The 19,155-nt window shown below is 37.7% G+C and overlaps 1 protein-coding gene across 1 annotated transcript in view; it reads left to right on the top strand.

Moving 5' to 3' along the window:
* The window catches only part of KNDC1 (kinase non-catalytic C-lobe domain containing 1), a 68,188-nt gene that overhangs the window by 19,012 nt on the left and 30,021 nt on the right, over window positions 1-19,155 (top strand). The window contains exons 6-15 of the mRNA XM_072424863.1: window positions 1,345-2,228; window positions 2,827-2,941; window positions 4,405-4,476; window positions 6,872-6,939; window positions 9,488-9,646; window positions 11,440-11,517; window positions 12,511-12,571; window positions 13,440-13,578; window positions 14,164-14,864; window positions 17,147-17,291. Of these exons, the coding sequence (XP_072280964.1) occupies window positions 1,345-2,228; window positions 2,827-2,941; window positions 4,405-4,476; window positions 6,872-6,939; window positions 9,488-9,646; window positions 11,440-11,517; window positions 12,511-12,571; window positions 13,440-13,578; window positions 14,164-14,864; window positions 17,147-17,291 (2,422 nt within the window). The remainder of the gene's footprint in view (window positions 1-1,344; window positions 2,229-2,826; window positions 2,942-4,404; window positions 4,477-6,871; window positions 6,940-9,487; window positions 9,647-11,439; window positions 11,518-12,510; window positions 12,572-13,439; window positions 13,579-14,163; window positions 14,865-17,146; window positions 17,292-19,155) is intronic.

Consider the following 19,155-nt stretch of genomic DNA (forward strand, 5'->3'; position numbering starts at 1 on the left):
TTTCTTTTTATAGGTGGTCTAAAAAAAAAAAAAACTATTGCTGTCAGCAAAATTTTTTATATTTGCCTTTGTTGGAGTAATTGTTTTATTCTATCTCCACTCCAGTTATTTCACATTTGGACGCTACATTTTCATAGCATAGGGAAGGTAAGGCCAGGATATCAGTTACAGCCCACACATCAAGGACACCTCTTCACTTCCCGTGGCAGCCACATGTCACTGATTTCCTGCAGAGCTGCAGACAAATGCCCACAACCAAGCATTTGAAAATCATTAACAATGCTGTTAAGTCTACTTGGGCTGTTCGTGTCAAAGAGATGATTGCATTGTAAACAATTGTCAGAGCAGATTATCTGTATACCACCGTGCTTACATTCTTAAGAAAAGGTTACTTTAATATTCAGGATCTTGCATAAACCCAGTAATTACCGGTTGTGTGTCAGTCCTTGCAGCACACGGACATTTAAGGAACTGGTGTGTCAACATAACTAGGTTCAACTTTATGCAAATATATAACAACCTTTTATTTCAGATTCTACATTTAGCTTAGTTTTTCTGCGGGCACCATCATATTTACATGTTTGAATTGCACTAGTAATAGTTTGGAAAAGAAAGAATTGTGTCTGATAGACCAAGAAACCTTTGTCCTAGCTTAAAACTAAACTCCCCAATGCTCAGCCCGTTTCGCCTGCATGGAGGTAAAATTACAACCTGTTTCTTGGATTTTATTGAAAACAGATGTTTCTGGTGCATACACAGAGACATATATGTAAAAGCCACATACCACATTAAGGTGCCTCTCCAAATGTGATCCTTTCACTAATGTATGAGTGAACCAAAATTAGAACATATATAGCAATGAATAAATAGAGATCAGGTTACCCCAGACTTACTTTTAAGAAATATAATCTGGATTTGTAGAGGACAGCTATTGGCCATATGTATGTGTGTAACATACAGTTCAATGAAAAGGAAAGGAGTTCATTTAGTTGTCCCAATCTGAATAAGCTCCAATAATGAAAGCCTGCACATATATATATATATATATTACTTTACGAGTTAATTTTGAGCTTTGGCCTGATATTACAGAACAACTTTGCCCTGAACATCATTGTCTGTTTTTGAGGTTTCGTGTAGTAGCTAGGAATTATGTGCTAGAGGAAAAAACATTTGTGACATCAGCAGGAAAGCCAATGTCTATGGCCCTAAGGGTATGAGTCCCTGAATGGATTTGTAAACTCTACAACATGACATTGAAAAATCTGAATTCACCAAACACCTTAACTTGTAATAATTACAATTACTGATATGTATTTTAAAGTATATTTATTTCTTCCGGTGTAGATGGCTGGGACAGTCTCTGGAAGGGGATCAATGCAAAGGACAGTTCTAAAGAATCAACAAATGCAAAGGGATGGGCCAACCATATTATATCTGTCAATGATAGCAGTTTGTCTAACAGTTGCATAAATCATAATTCTACCTCATTGCATGAAGAAGAATTTCACAACGGATGGCGGGAAGTGGAATTAAGAACAGATAAGCCATGTTCCTCTCCAAACTCATTTGGCTACCACCTTAAGAAAAACAAGCGGGAAAGGACAAAATTGCCATCATTTGAAAAGTTTGAGAACTTTGACAGGGTAAAGATTGAAGATGAAATAGCAAAACTTTCTTTAAAAAGGCAGCGCAGAAATAAAAACTCCTCTGTGGTTACCCAGGTTGATAAACATGCTCTGTCACCGTCTCCACCAAGTGGAGGAATGGTCACCTTAAAAAGTTGGCCTTCTGTACCCAGTTGTTTATCCCCAAATGAAAGTACGGACGACCAAGAAAATTCTAGCAATGGACAAGCAAATCAGTCAAAACATGTCACTTTTGATAATTCATGTCTCCAGTTGCCAAGCAACTCAAATTGTCTATCTCCTCTTGGACAATCTAAGTGCCATTCACAAGTTTCATATGAAAATTTAGTCATGGCTCTTGAACAGGAAACCCAACAAATGTTATGTACGGAAAAAAGATCTCTGCAAAAATATGCAGATTCCTTGGATATAGATCCAGAATTTGTGATGGTAAATAGAACGCAACACAAAGTACATGAAACATTGATATCACCGCCAGTTTATCAGGAGGATATGGGCTGTATCTCGAGACATGTCAACAGTCCTGAGGTGGATGTGAGCTTCGATGGACATGAGTCCGAGACTTTACAAGAGGAGCAGCAGGTACATTTTTTTTTTTTGCATATTTTAAGATATTGACTTGGTTATGCCACATTATATACTCCCATGCTAACAAAACAGTCAGTCAGTTTTGACTAGTTGGTAATATGCTAGAGATGAAGGTTTAAAAAAACTTGAGCATAACCTGACCTGAGAGAGACAAATTGTTCTTAAGGAACCCCTAGCAGCGTCTGAAGGAACCCTGATTGAGAAATACTGAACTAAGGTATGCAGTGTTTGCTGTATGATTTTAATAGCTTTACATGTAGCCTGGATTTGCTCTATATTCTAACATTATTTGCAGTGCAGTATTAGAATATTGTACGCTCTAAAAATAAAGATATTTGTTCATAAAATATAAGCTTTTTGCATGTACCCCTCAAATTTTAAAGATATGATATTGCTCCACTTTTAATGTCAGGATAGCAGACTATAAGGAATTTGTATTTTATTGGCTTCTGGAAAACGCTGGCTTAGAAAAGCTCCTGAATTCTGCGGTCTGTATCCTCCCTGCCATTGATGTATAGAGGGTGATATCATGAATCTATATGTAACCCGCATGTGGTAATCCTTGTTATGTTTTGGGTACCTCTTATTTTAGTGGATTCACCTGAAAGACATTTTAATAAATTACGGCAAGCCTTTACAAGAAGATGAACTGTGGGCACTGTGTCACGAGTGTTTGTGTACGCTGAAGACCTACATCGACTATCCAGGTATATTATGTTACATTCCATCCTTCTCTATAATGATTTGCTGTATAATGTTCTTTTGATAATCGTTCTTAGTAAAAATGCATGTTAGCCCATATATTTAATCTTAATCATCAAGTCCCCTTTATTTTCCCTTTCCCTTTTTTCCTTTTGCCCCATACACTGACTTAACCCACTCCCCTCTGTTCACAATTCAGTAGTTACCAAGATCCAACACTAAATTTGGCAGTTGTGTATATATTCCTTCACTGATCTGCTGTCCATTCCTCTGCAGTACAGCTGCACTGACTTGGGAAAGTTTATTATTATATCTTTATTTTTAATACATTAAAAAGATAAATTTTACTTTATTTTAGGTATTTGTTTTAAGTGTGATGCTTCATGCCTGTTTGTGCACTGTTTATACAATCATTCTTTTACAAATACCTATTTATTGCATACATTTCCAAGAGTCCTGTAGTTTAGCAGACAGCACAGCAGTAACTGTTTTCCTTGAGGTCATTGAAACCTCAGGCTGAGCCATTCAATAGGCATTGAGTCATGGATTCATTATTTGCAAACTGGCTTTTTACAATTGACTGTAATGAGATGAACTGCACGTAAAAACGAGGAAGCTAAATCTACCTGCTGGCTAAAAATAAAAATCTAATTATATATATATATATATATATATATATACTGTGAATTTTCATTTTAAAAGTAAAAAGTTCAATTATTTTTTGTCAATAGGTCACATACATTTCTAGCCATTTTGTTGCTCATATGATATAAGTAATAACGACCAGATATGCTTTTTGAGTTATAATTTGCAGCAGACTGGCCTTCAGTGACACAGTTATCTATAGAATGGAAATCCTGCTCATGCGGGGGCCATCCTCCTGGCTTGGAAATAAGACCCTTATTATGGCTGTCTCCTGCAGGACTACTGACAGAGGGCATTTGTGCCACTTGTACAAAAGACTTTTATTGCTGGCAGATGATCAACTGATTTTGACGTAATGGCACACATTGGAACCCAGGCCTGGTACTGGCTTGTGTGAAAGTATTGTATTCTGCCTGGCAGAACCACTATACTGTATTGTGATTGTATGACCTCTGCATTTGTGGCACTGTCATTACTTTCTTTCAGAATACTCAGGAAAATTTGATTTTAAGTCAGCTCTACTTAATCTGTAGCTGCTGCCATTTAGTACTACTATATTATATCTGTAGTTAACTCATGTCGTATGTAATTTCTGATGATTAATGTCTTCCCCACAAAAAATGGCCTTAGACTTTGACTATAGCGGGGACTTTAGATTGTGAGCTCCTCAGAGGGACTATTGGTGAGTTTCATTTTGTAAAGTATTGCAGAAGATGTTGGTGCTATATAAATACATGATAATATTATGATGAAATTTTACAGCATGTAATCTTGTTTTTAGTGATATAGTAAACTGTCCATGTCTCTTATTACTAATTTGCAGCCATTTTATGTCTGGACTCAGTACTGGTCAGTCACAGTGGGGAAGTCCTCTTTGTCACCCATGGAGATGAAGGTAAGCCAATCCGTCTTGTGGCTGTGAAAGTCTCAATATGTCATCCACCAAACCTAACGTTAGCAAAATGTAAACTTTATAAGAGTTTTGGAAAAAATGTTATGAAGTTTTCCTAAAAGTTGTTTGTATTTCCCGGTCTTTTTTTGTTTACCTTGAAGGACATGACTATCTAGAATGGGTTGTTCCATTTTTATTGGTTATCTACAGGGCAGTCCCACAATTGGTGTTTTAACATGTTCAAGGTTTGCCAAAGAGATCCCACTGCAAGGGGGCATATAAACAGAACTTATAGTAGCATTACTCAACCCCCCCCCATTTCCTATGGAGAATCTAGCAGGTGATAATGGAAACACTCACTGTGTGAGTATGGGACACCTTGAAGAACCCTGTGCACTGTCAGTTTTTGCAGTAATCCAACTAAAAATAGAAATATATTGTAGGGCAAAACTTTTACAGCACACTTGCACTAGCCAAAAGCTTCTTAATTTAGGACATCTCAAAGGTTTTCTTGAGCATCACATCACCTGTCCCCAAAATGCTTAGGTGTACTAATGAGGGGGGGGGGGGGTAAATTTGCCTTTTCTCTTCTCAAGAGAAGTCTGAGACTGTTTATCTTCAGTTTTTCCTACTAGCCCCCTCCAAACTCTTTTTTAAACATTTCTACCTTTGGACAACAGAGCAGTACCAGGAAGGCAGCGCTGGAGTTTAGGGGCAGGTTCACTCTTGCCTTTACAATGCACGGCTGCACCTTGCCAGACACTCAAGCACTTGTTTGATTAAAAAAAAGAATCAGCATCTGCATATTTGCAGAGGTCAGGTTTTTAAGTTGGGTGGGAAGAAATTGTAGGAGGGTGCAAGCCCCTGTATTGTGACCCAACCCATCAGTAACCACCCAAAAACAGCCAGGTAGTTGCTGAAAAGTGCCGGGCGCTGCGCCCGGCTAAAAGGCGCTGGGGAGAACACTGCAGTACTAGTACCCCTCACTGCAACCCTTCTTCATTCCCTGTGGGGTCTGCTGAAAGGAAACACTACATGTATTGTCTCCCCAAGCGATAATGTTTCCTGACATGAGGAAGCCATAAACCAACATCTGCAATCCCATAGCCAGTGGTAATTATCCCTAAGAGTAGTGGTGCTATCCTAACTCTTTGGTTTTCTGTAGATTCTAAAAGAGGGCCTTTTAGTAAAAGTATAGGACAGCCATTACAAAACAGGACTTTCTAACTGTAGGGGCATTCAACTTAAAATACAAGCTGGCGATACAACTTCCATCTTTTATAGTATACTAACTTATAATGAACATCCTTATGAGAGATAATAAAATTAATAAGTTCATTATCATGCTGCATTATCATTAAGCCTGCTTTGGAAAGCCTGAGAAGTTCAAGGTTGATGAAATGGGTACTTCTATTTCCAGACATGGAACTACTGAATTGATGATCTTGCACTCTCTGCATAGCCCACAAATCTTTTTAATAAGAGAAAAAATATCATCCCATAGCAAAAAGGCATTGGTTTTATTTTTTGAATAGAGGCAGATAGAAATCTGCAATAAAGTTTGCTCAAATTCCAGCAATCTAGTAAAACCGGAGATACTGGTTTTAATGTTAAATAGATCTCCCGTCTCCCCACATAAATCCTTGACCAATGATTATTTTATATATTGATTATAAACGTTAACTAGTCCACCATATCCCTTGTTTTACTCTTCAAATCTGCCACTTGCTGCAGCAAATCTGGACTCTCACCTCCATCTTTTTAATAAGAAGATAACTGTCTGATCCAGGTTCTCTTTGGGGGTCTCTTTTGCATTTCAGTTGCACTATTTCATGCAAATTCAATTGGATTAGGTATAATTGTAAAAAGACCAAAGAAATAAACAGACCAAAAAATGAAGTCAACTTGTATTAATATTGTGGATGGGGGAGGAATCAAATAGGGCAATGTGGTTTTTAGTTGGAACATCTGCTTTAAGTTAAATAGAGTTGTACATATTTCTAGTTCAATCAGCTCTCCTGCTTCTTAATACAACCAATTCTCTCTTGTTACAAAGAGGTGATGTTTTGCCCTGAGCAGGGAGCCCAGCAAAGCTTAGCTGTAACACAGGGCAAGAAAAATGAAAAGCAGCTGCTGAACATAAGAATTTAAGTGTAAATTTACAAAAAGGATGCTACAAATGGATGGGGGATTCATCTCTGTAAATCAGAAAGTTAATGAGAGGCTGTAATATATATTTGTATGTAATATGCTTCTTTGTTTGGGTTCTTATGGCACGCTTTTTTTTTTTTAATCCAAAATCATACAGATGAATTAGCTGAAGTTTCCATACAATGTGTGTCTTTCCCAAGTTAGATGCCTACGCATTAAACTTTCTGTTTTTTATATTTTTTTCCAGAGTCTTTTGATGCATTTTGTGTTCCCCCGGAGTATTCTAATGATGGTGATGGAGTTGGAACAGAAAAGGTATAACTGAATCATCTAACTACATTTATAGTGAACATTTGGGCAGATGGCATAATGCACACATGAAATACATATATGGGAATGCTTACAAATTATTTGTGTTTCTCTCCAGTCCTAAGATATGTACAACTCTATCATACAATATGTCTGATTGGCCCCAAGTATTTCCTATCCTTTTCCTGAGTTCTGCTGTACATGGGGTTAAAGGAAGTAAAAATCATTTTTGTACCATCTGCACATAAAATGCATTTATTTGTTTAACAAATGCATAGGTAGAATTGCCATGGATTAGTCACACAAGTTATTATTTAGCTGTGTATTTTTATTTGCTCTTCTGCAGCCTCCTGTAACTCTTTAATGACCAAGACAAACTCTGCAGTTGATTCTTTTTGCATATCAAAGTACAGCTTGCTCCAGAAGTTAATGAATCTCTAGGCTCCATAAAGATTTTTTTTTTGCTTTGTTTGTGGTTAACTCACAGTGAGAATTTTTTACAGTAACTGACACCACGCTGACCTATAATATCTTGAGACAAACATCTGTCCTTATTGCGTTTAATAAGATAATCTAGCTGTTCTGACTTGCATACAAATTCAACCTAAGAACAAACCTACTATCCCTATCTCGTATGTAACTCGGGGACTACCTGTAATGGTCTTTTATTACAGGTAACATGCTATTTATTTTTTATGACAGGGCCCCTTTTAAAAAAGCTATGCGTATATTAATCTGAAAGAGAATCTCCTTATATCTTATAATTGCATAGCATATCCTTGCTGGGTTCCTGGCTCTGCTACTATGCAGATCAGTAGCACTTTGGCTCTATACACCCTGACAGATTAAGGCTTCATTAGCATCAGGCACTGAGCTGTGTTTCTAGAGGCTGGTTCTTGTTCTGACTTCTTACAGCATATAAAGGGGCTAAAAACACAGCAAAACAGATCTTAAAGTCCTGCACATTTCTTTAGATTAACAGGCCTGTCATTTACACATATCGGTGTTAGTGTGGGAACTAATCTATCAGAAAATCGAAAATAAAATGTTTTCCAGTGCACTATATTTTCTGTGCCTGCATGAACATCAGGGTCTGAATAACTTATCCGTTCAACCATGGAAATGAGTGGAGACTGTAAAATCTGCCTTATTGCCCCTCTGCATGATTGCTTCATCACTGTTATCACAAAACTTTTAAAAAATAATGCAAAAAGCAAATGCACAAGCCTATAGCAGCCAATAGGAATTCACTTTAATGAAGTCTAGTCTGTTCAGTGCTAATTTTGATTGGTCTGTGCAGGTCTTGCAATTTGTGGAGATCTCTTTGCACCTTACATGTTTTATGTCAATGCTATTTTGTTATCCCAGACTGTCATTTTTTGAAAAAAAAACAATATACCGTATTTTCCGTATAAGACGCTCCGGAATATAAGACGCACCCAATTTTAAAGGAGGAAAATCTAGAAAAAAAGATTTTGAAAGATTATTTCCCTTCTGATCACTCATGTGCCATTCATACCGGTATTCCCCTTCTGATCACTCATGTGCCATTCAAATTCCCTTTCTGATCTCTCTGTACCTTTCAAATTGCCTTTCTGATCACTCTGTGTCATTCAAACTCCCCTTCTGTTCACTCTGTCATTCAAATTCCCCTTCTTTTCACTCTGTGCTTTTTTTCCACTGTACGGCAGTTAGGACAGGGAACAGCAGGTGGCGCTGTGCCGGCTTCTTTCGCTTTGCTTTACAGACAGGAGAAAACACGATGCTGGCAGAGGAGAGAAGAGAGACACGCTGCAGCCAGAGACACACGCAGGATCCGGGTATCGGGTGAGTATAATATTTTAATTATTTTTTTTAACACATTTGTCGTATAGGACGCACTAACTTTTCCCACCAAGTTTTGGGGAAGAAAAAGTGCGTCTTATACGGCAAAAAATACGGTACTTATGTTTTGTTAGGTTTTCTGCCCAACACACATTCTTAGCGTGTTAACTGCTCACCACCCTCAATAAATACCAGTTGCCTGGCTACCTCCTACTTCAATTCATTGAGTCACTGACACAAGTATGCCTGTTAGAAAAGCAATCTATAATTTAAAAGCTACACCTTTGCTTTTAACTCCGTATTGCCATCAATAGATCTGCATGACAGCTGGGTGACAGGCAATATTAGAAAGTGATGTTAGCAACGCAAAAATATTCTCAGTGCATCTTTCCTTTAAGTTCTGCAGCCAGATGCAAAATGAACTTGGAGGTCTTCCTTAATTACTTTTTTTTAAGGTAAGTTTCAATAGCAGCCTCCTGCAGTGAAATAATAAATGGAGACAGTCTTAATAATTTGCTAATAAATAGTTTTTTTTCTTTCCAGTGCAGCTTCAGTCAAATCTGCATCTTGTTCGTATCGGTATAATCTTCTTGGTTTATATTTACTTCTTGGTTTATTTACTTCCATTACTTTTCCACTCTCGTAATGTTTACTTTTTTTTTTTTTTTTTTATCTGCTGCTCTGTTTCAGCTCTCCACAGATTTAATATGTGCACATTTTACTTTTACAGGCTTGTGTTTACGGGATTGCAGCAATTTTATGGTCAGCAGCGAAGTTCAATTTCCCTGCTAATCACAAGCTTGCACTGCCGAAAAAACTAAAGCGGTTTCTACTGCAGATGGCAAAGAAAGACTCTGAAGAGAGACCAAGTTTAGATGAAGCCTTGCAGGTAATTGCACAAAGATATGTTAGCAGTCAATTACACTTTACAAGGGCTTGAAGGAGAAGCCGCAGCATCTGCAGGGCGGCTCGTATCAAGTAGAGAAAAACTTTTACTGCGGGATGCAGATGTAGAAAATCTTTGTTTAATACTCTTGTTTGTTTTTGTTTTTTTTTTTTGTTGTTTGAAGTTTTTACGTGTTTCTGTTTTAGGAAGTCAGAACCAAACTTTGCACATTTTCCAGCAGAAGGCTTTTGCTTCCCTTTGGCCTGCCTTCTCACCTTACCTCCATGCAAGGTTTCGACTCCAGCAACAGATTTCTTTCATCTCCCGTGGAAACTTGTCATAGTGACGGTTCTTTCACGACAAAGATTTTTGAGCTATTCCTGAATATAATTCCTTATTCTTTATTTTCTGCATAAAGACCTCAGGAATTATCCATGGAGAGTACAGCAGAATTTAACTGTTAATGTGTTCGCTATACTTCTTTACTTTCTGAGATACAGCTCTATTAAACTGTTCTGGGTCATGCAGCAGTTGTGTTAGCGCAGTGATTTTGTTTCTTGCTCTCCCCACATCATTTAGTTGAGGCAATCAATATCTATGGGGCTGCCCTTTGCAGGGCCTAATTCCATTAAAAAATGCAAGAACCTGAAGTGGTAAACTCATAATGTCCTGGGTAACACTGCTTGCATCCCTCCACAGTTTTCTGAGTTTTTTTTATCCTGGCAAGATGTAGTTACATTACATTTAACCCTTGTTTTTTCTACCGAAGATGTTTCCTGGGGTTCAACTTTAGAAATTCTGCATTCTCTATTATCAGGGTCTAGAAATGTTTCCCTTTCCAAGCTGCTGACTGAGAGAAAAATATTGCATATATACATATTATATTTTGTGTGCTCTCGCAGGAACATCTATAGAAAAAAGGCACAGAAGACAAATCTGGGCTGTATATGTAACATTCCACTAATATTCTTAGACTGCCAGTTCCATAAAATCCAGAAAGCCCAAATAAGAAAATGTTGCTGATCCAAGGCAGGCCAACTATTGAGAAAAAAGGCAGGATTGGGGAAAAAGTATATTTTCCTAAAATAATGATTCAATACTATAATCCTGCAAGTGCTGATACAGCCAGAGTCTGGTAATATGACTATAGTAATTGTGAGACATTTCTATCAAATAGCAAGGGAAAAAAGTGAAGATGTACATATTTTTAGCCAATGTTAAGAAGAGAAAACCACAGGTAGCATCATCTAGAAAGTGTCAGCTGGGTTCCTGTTCATGCCTAAAAAATGTAACTTATGGAGTACAGTAAATGCAATACACTGTAATGTTCAATTTAGGGGATCTCACAGTCATTCTTGTTTTATTTTGATATTTTGCTGGCTTCAGCAGACTTTGTTCCACCACACCAAAAGTCCTGCAGTATATTGGTAGCCAGAGAACTCACCCACTCCTTCCCTGGCCAGAATACAGATAATCTGGCTCCTGTCTGCCAATTTATATATCCTGTAACCTTTTATAAACCACCATCTCAGTCTTTGTGCGACACACAACCCCATCTATATCTACAACATATACTATTCACGTCCATTTGTCGCAGATATATCTGTTAAAGTGGAAGCAAGGCCATTTTAACTATTTAAATAATACTTTATAATGTACAATAATATGCTACACTTGAGCATTCCCTCTGTGCAAAATGATCTTGATCATGCAGATAATAGCATTAAAAAAGCTGTTCTTAATGCTATTGTAAAAATTGCTTGTTAACAGTCAAAATATTTATTTTTGTTTTTCAGATTTGCAGAAAATATTTACTCCAAAAGAATCTGGACAGTAAGGCAATATGGTCACATTTACTCAGCCTTACGGAACAGGTAAGCAGTTCTGTGTGGACGAACTGTTTCCTGTGCATGCTTGTCTGCCTAAAGCGTTTCATACATTTACAGCATTAAAATGAACAGAGCAGCTATTTAGTTAAGGCAATTTTTTTTTGTAAGCAATTTCTTATTAGGTAATCATTTTTTATGGACTTGATAATTTTACAGCAATCTTGTAGATCAGCCACAACGTTTCATGTTTGTTTACGAGTGCCAACGACAAATCACTCACCATTCACCTCTGTGACTTGGCTACAAAGCTCTAAGTAAATGTGATTTGTAGCAGAGCACACCAACAAAATGCTGTACTGGTAATTTAACTTTTTGCACCATCAATTCAGTTCTTGAAAACAAACCACTAGCAACTAATAATTTGATTAAGGGCATTCAACCCCTGTGTGGTTGTTGGTAAATCCAAAGCAGTATTTCTCAACCTTGGTTCCATGAAACCCTGGGAATCTTACAGAGGTTGCTAAGGGTTAATGAGCAGTTTGTGACGCTCAGGTCAGTTTTACAGATACCAATGATCTTTTTAACTATATGTAATGGTGGCATTCATTCCACTGGCCAGTAATGTAAGAGACATTCTGCACAATAACCACCATACTAATATACTGTGAGCTGTGGATATAGTAATTTTAGCAGGGATCCCTGAAAACTTGAAAGTTATTTCCAGGGTTCCCCCATGTTAAAAAGTTTGAGAAACGCTGATCTAAATCTTCCGTTCATGTTAAAATCTGATTATCTTATCCATTTTGACATACAGCAGTGCTTTGCAAAAACTTTGCGTAAATGCATTTATCTTTTTACGGTCAGATCTGAACATCTATGATCAGTTTGGGGCTGCCCATGGATCTGTTAGTAAAAAGTGAAAGATTTGGACATTATTTTTTTAGGGCAGAACAAGCTGCATCATTTGGAGAACGAAACATTCTGTTTAATAAAATATTCAAAGATGGAGACGGTTGTTTTTTTTTTTTTCCCCTGTAGTTTATGCAGGCTCGTCCATTATCTGAGGTATCTGCTCCCTACGTGCCAGAGTCTTCTTCAGGTATTGTGCAATGTGGAACTTTATATTTAGCATATATATAACATGTTTATATAACAATCTGGTGATAAAAAATTCACTAGTAATTGCACCTCAGATTGGGTTTATATTTCTTGTTTGAAAGCTACTTGAACGCTCAGTTTGAACCTGCTGAAAATCCACCAGGTGTATCAAAACAAAAGGGGGAAGAAGTCTTGGAGTTAGTATTTTTTAGAAAGCAGCCACAGTCCGAGTAGAAAAGCCTATCCCTTATCAGCATAGTGCAGAGTGAGACACATGTTCTCTGCAAGATGTCAATGATCTTTCTGCATTAGTTCGATACACCCCCTCCTAAATCAGACCTTTAGGTTTGCAATTGGAAAATCTGATTGGAGAGCTTTGGCTCTGACTCTAACAGAGGTATCTTGCACCTCTACCAAGAAGCCACTGCTTCCACACAAAGACCAGGGTGTGTTTTATCCATGGCAGGAAGATTTTGTTTTTCTAATTTAAATGCAGTTGAAACGACTAATTTAAATGTGAGCCTCTGTATATGGGAATAGTCTGAAACTTACAATTCAGTTCTTTGCAGCTGCAATTTCATCATGAAGTTGATTTATTTTAAATTGGGCATACACATGTGATTTTCTTTCTCTCCGTTATTTAAATTAATTAGATAATTGGTCTGAATTGCATTGAGTCTATTCAATCAAAATATCTCTCGTTACACAAAAAGTTTTGATTTCAATGCAATTGTGTCCAGTTTTTTTTTTCCTTTTTTTTCTGCTTAGCAGTGCATCCCAAACCCAAAAGTTGTTATTATTATGACAGATGTGCTTATTTAAGTTGTGTTCCATGTTTAATAACATTTTAAATCCTCCTTTTGTCATAGGTTTTGTACCAGTTGCCATGAATAGTAAACTGATGGCAGTGAAAGGTCCGGTTCCATTGACTGATCTGCCAGCTGCCTTCACATCTCCAGCCACATACTTCAAACCTATTGTCATCATGCAGAATACAGACATCAACAGGTATTCATTTACTTTCCTGTCTATGCTTATGAATTAAGCCAACTGTGTCCGTCAATCATAAGTAAGAGGAGTTTACAGAAGACAGTCATAGTCAGTTGCATATTAAAAGAATTGGGGTCCATACACACCTGTTACCTGACATGATCATTTGTAACCATCTCGGGTGCAAATCTACATTGTGTATAAGTGTACTCAACATTAGGGAGGTTTATTAGTAATCTGCTGTGTTGGATTACTAACAACTGCAATTGTTATATTTTTGCAAGGTGCTCTATGCTCATTCTCCCTCACTCCCGCTGTATTGAATTAAATGTCACTGGCTGTCATTCACACAGAGTAGTGGAAAGGAGGGGAAAGCTCTTGACTGAATATGAGTATTGCAGCAAAACCTATCATGTCCACTGAACTTTACCAGTTTGCTACAAGGCTGGGTTTTTTTTCAGAAATCAACAGATGATGTCACTTCAGCATTAAAACATACTCACCTACCTAAACGCTCCTTTAACATGTCAAAAATGCTGAGCTGCAAAAAACATTATTTGAATACCTTGTGTTTAGTTTAAACATATGTATCTTGTCTTCCAGCAATGAAGTTGAAAGTCAGAAATTGTCCCCCAAACAAAGTGTCAGCATGAAAGATCCAGGAATTACAGAAGAAGATATTAGTGTATCTGATATAGAGAACCGTATAGAGGAAGATAAATTAGGTCACATGAGTAAATCTTCTAGCAGAGCTTCAAGAACTTCCCATAATCTGAATTCCAGTTTCACGGATTCCCCTGCCGATCGCAAAGAAAAAGTTCCCTCAGTAGCATCGTCCATTTCTTCAAACTCTTCAACCCTGACCAACAGTCCAATTGTAAACAATTATCTCTTAAAACAAGACCCTAAGACTGGTAACCTCACCCTAGTACGGGTGCATCTTAGTATTCCAGATCATATACCAAGTGTGTCTCTGGAGGCTGATCCTGTATCCCAAAGCCCAAAGACATTTAATTCTCCAGCATTAGAGATCATTAGGAACAACAACATTGATAATAAGGACTTTGAGAAGTATGACAATGATGTGGATACACTACCAACCGCTAATAGAACACCTAATGGAAATCCTGATAATACCCAGAGTTTGCAGGATAACCAGTCAAGTAAACCATTACCTGACACTGTTGTGAATGGGGAGACTAGAAAGGAGACATCTACTCCACTGCAGAAAGTGATCCAACTCTTACATGATGAATTTGCATTTGATGGCTACTTAGAAAATGGTGTTGAAGACATTGCAATGGGTATGTGAATAGTTCTGATCAACTTTCTGAATTGGTTGTGTATTGATCTACTTTACCATTAATTCCTTTACATTGTCAGAGTATTGTGATGTGTGTATGCTGTGGAGTATCACATTGGCAGCTTCAGTTTGGGTGGGAGTGATATGGGTGCAATACCTAGCTGATGGGGCACATTAAAAAAAATTATATCAGTATGTAACTTATACTGCCTTACAGTTGGGCTCTGATTAACATCTAGTGTAACAATAATATTGCCCACATTTGCAAGAATGTATAATGGATGCATGTAATCACTTAGTGCAGGAAGATAATTGGGGAGGCCCAATGGTGACTATCCACAATCCCGATCCCTTACATTGCTGCTCCCACTCCGATTTTCTTTCAAACAATGGTGTCTTTTCCAACCTCATGAACCTTCCCCTATGTGCCATTTTTACGACCCCCTGTAGGCCTATCATTAGACACAGCCTAGTGATTTTTGGGAAGTTGATTGTGACACAAAATACTGTTTTTGTTGGTAAAAAAATTTTTATAGGAATCCGACTAATCTCTGAATTTTAACTAGATGACTTTTCAGAGGCTTTGCCATTTAACATGTACATGGTATTGTCATTTAACCTTTTTATTATTTTTATGTTAACCTTTTAAAAGCTACCTGCCAACTTTTCAAGTTTAGTGCAAAGCCTTAAATGCGTTATTTTCACCAAACTGGGTGGGGGTTCAGGGAGCCCGAAGTGGGCAAAAACAAGCATATGTTGGGACTCGATAGACATAGGGGACAAAGGGTAGATTCTTCCCAAGGTCCAACAAAATATAAATTGAACAAGTAAAAGCTTACAAAGCAAGTGTTGGTTAGTGCAAAGCCATCAATGGAATTACATGAGGCGTTGTCCAGGAATCCATGCGCTCCAAGAATAGAAGAAATGCCCATCTGTAAATTGTGTAGCACAGAAACTGTAAACAGGAATTGGGGCAAAGTGCAGAGACCAGATCTATTCCCATTGCACAGTAAACAGGTTTGCATTGCATTGTTACATGTGTTTGTCACTGGCAGGATGGCCGAGTGTATTCGATCTAATGGGAACCTTTACAAACAAAGCGGTAGCATAAAAAGTGGTATGTAGTAGTCTGCAGCTTTTTCTTCTAAAAGACGTTTTTTTTTTGACATTCAAAATTGAAGTGTAAATGTTTCTACTGTAAATTAGTAATATCCTTTTCTCAGGAAGAACATTTCCCCAAATGGGAGGATACTAGATAATGCACAACCGCCTATACTGACACATTGCTGCCAATTTATTTGTGTTCTTTTTCCTGTTTCGATCTTCACATAGTAGTGTTGTGGAAGAAATAATTTGTCTCTTGTGGGTGAACCAAGCCAAAATATTCTTTGATACCTCCCGGTTTCCTGAGAATCCATATACTCAATGGTGAAATTTAATATAGAAGAAATATTGAGTGAATTCTCTTTTACCATAGAAATGATGATATTAAAACCTAAATGATAGATTTCACTTTGGGCTCAGTAAGTCACTTTGGATTGGGACTCCCAAGCACATTTGTTTACTGTAATATTTGGGTAGGTTTTAATTTTTAGGGACGACAAGCTGATTAAATGCGGTATATCAAGCTGTACAGTCATTAACCGATTAAGTCGATAAGGCAAACTTCTGAGCTTTTGTTATTGAGAACACAGCTGTCTCATATTTTATTTGCTGTTGTGCTGTATTAACTGAATTTTTAATAAAACTCACTTTGTTGCAGTAAAAAAATTCCTAATTCTCAGATCAAGATATTAACTATTTATTAGTTTTATTTTAATTTAGTTTGACCTAATGTAATGTAAGTCTAACCAACAACCCCCAACATCCCCAGCATTAAAATGTAAAGATGTTATTTGAATAATTAGTGGTAATCCTGCTGGGAAAGTTCTTGATTTATGACATGCCTAAAGAAGGGGATCAGTGCTGTAATGTGATGTCATCCTTCAGAAAAAAAATTGTGCTTTTTATTAAAAAAAAAAATATTGTTCTTCACATACTTTACTAGTTAAGCAGTTGGTGCAGTTCCCCTCTACCTTGGGTCTTTCTAAAATTATTTTTGATGGGAACATTAGCATTGACCACTAAGTCTCTCAATAGCTCTTCTTTAATGTTACCTTATTGCACAATTCCCCCAATACAGAGCACACTAGGCCATTCAGATATACTGTATATGAATTCTCCAAGTTTAAAGTTGTATTTACTTTGTTATCCACTGACCAGTCCATATTTTTTCCTGTGCAGGGGAATATATATTTGCTTTGAAGGGTCTTCAGCACGCTACATTCTGCAGCGCCGTTTGTGAGAAGTTCTGTGATCTCTATTGGGAAGAAAGTCTTCTGGAAAACCTGTACAAGATTATTAATGGGAAATCACCCCCTCCTACCAGGTATGTATGTGTGTGTAACTTTGAAATTAGAACCTGAAAGTGAGGATTTAAATTACTTGGAACAGCACCTGCCAAATAAATACATTTAAAGCTAAAGTTTTACTCCCAATCAATGTTCTAATTATATTTTTAAATAAACCTTTTCCACTTTTATGATCTTCTTTTTAGACCCCAATGACCTTATAAGTGGGTCTCTGTCTTCTTTGTGCAGCGTAGGCAGATTATGATTGGTGGGTGGTGATGGTGGAATGTTCTACATAGCTTTCTGAAGACATTACAGCACCCTGATTCTAATTTTTTTAGGACTTCATGGGGGAGGAGTGGGAGTTACTAAGTAGACTTCCTTTACGTGCCAACTGTCCTAGGTAACATCCACATGCAATACTGAGTATATATGATTGACAGAAGGGAAATCCAAAAAATGAAAGATGTGGGCTAGGGACAGATAAACAGATGATGTTGGATGTCATTCAGCCGGGAAAAAAGGCAGATTCTATCTCCATCTTCTACCACTCGCTGTATGAGTCTAGTTGCGTGCGGTGAAATCAGAGTAGGTTTTACAGCGTAAGACTAAAGGTAAAGATAGAGTTTGGCTTTAAATGTCCTTTTTAAAGGTAGCTAATAAGGAGTTACACAGGCTAGGCATAACGAAAAAAGACAATCTACTTGCTTCTGCATACAATAGCAACATGTGGTCGCGTCATTAGACAGAGAGAAATCAGAAAGAGCAGGAAACAAAGCACTGAATAGGAAATATTATCTTGTCACTAAGATAAGTCAGGAACATTCTCACTGTTGCTATTTGGGGAAATGCAAATAAAATGATGAATATCCTTTAGTTCTGTACTTAATTCAATAACTGTTTCAAAAACAACGTTTCAAAGCTGTATACTGTTCTGTAAATCTTTGCTTTTCTTATTTATATCTGTTATCCCTTAACTATGGTATATTCTAGTAAAGTGGTCGCCAACCTTTTCAGGCCTACGGACCAGTAAACTTACGGGCACCGGACCGCGCATGTGACTCAAAGAGGAAGAAACTTCACCCATAGTGATGTCATGATGCAAGAAGCCGTCCATTCTCCCATCGCAGGTCTGAGCCTGCGATGGCAGAGTGGGAGGGTTGTGGCCTTAGAACACAACCTGCCCACTGCTCTGAGCCTTCATTTCGTACAGGAGTTATGATCCGCAGCTGTCCTTCTCCTAAGCCTGCTGGGGGGCGCACCAGCCAGAGCCACGGACCACTGGTTGGAGACCACTGTTCTAGTATATACCTCCATATATAATCAGTGGGCTACTTGCCAGTTATATATAGGTCATTGGTTTCCTAGTAGCCTCTGGTTTATGTCCCCCAATCCCAAGAACCCCAGTTCCTATGACATCAAGCCCGTGGTCATTTAGAGGTGGAACTATTCCCCATCCTTGGTGTCAACTGAAGAAACGGTACCCCATAGTTGTTATCAATGGGAGGAATGGTGTCCCATGCCTTGGTGTCTGTGAAAGAAATATAGCCACACTTTTGGTTTCAATGGAAGGAGTTGTTCCCATTGGAGATGTCAGAAGGAATTGTTCATGTCTTTTGTATCTGTGGACAGAATTGTGCACATCATTGGTGATGGTGAAAGGAATAGTGCCTATCATTGGTTAGCAGAATAGGGACCCATTAATGGTTTATTTGAAAAAATTGTGTGCCCATTGTTATGAGTCAGAGAAATGGTACTTAAATGGCTGGTCAAAAGCAAGCATAAAGACTCAGTCTGGGGACTACTGCCATACAGGAACATTTGTCAAGCACACACACATTTGTGAGCTTAGGGAGCTAGGAATAAATATCCCCTTTAAATAAAAACATAAAGATTAAAATA

This window comes from Pyxicephalus adspersus, chromosome 10 (genome assembly GCF_032062135.1).
Source record: "Pyxicephalus adspersus chromosome 10, UCB_Pads_2.0, whole genome shotgun sequence".
Lineage (NCBI taxonomy): Eukaryota > Metazoa > Chordata > Amphibia > Anura > Pyxicephalidae > Pyxicephalus > Pyxicephalus adspersus.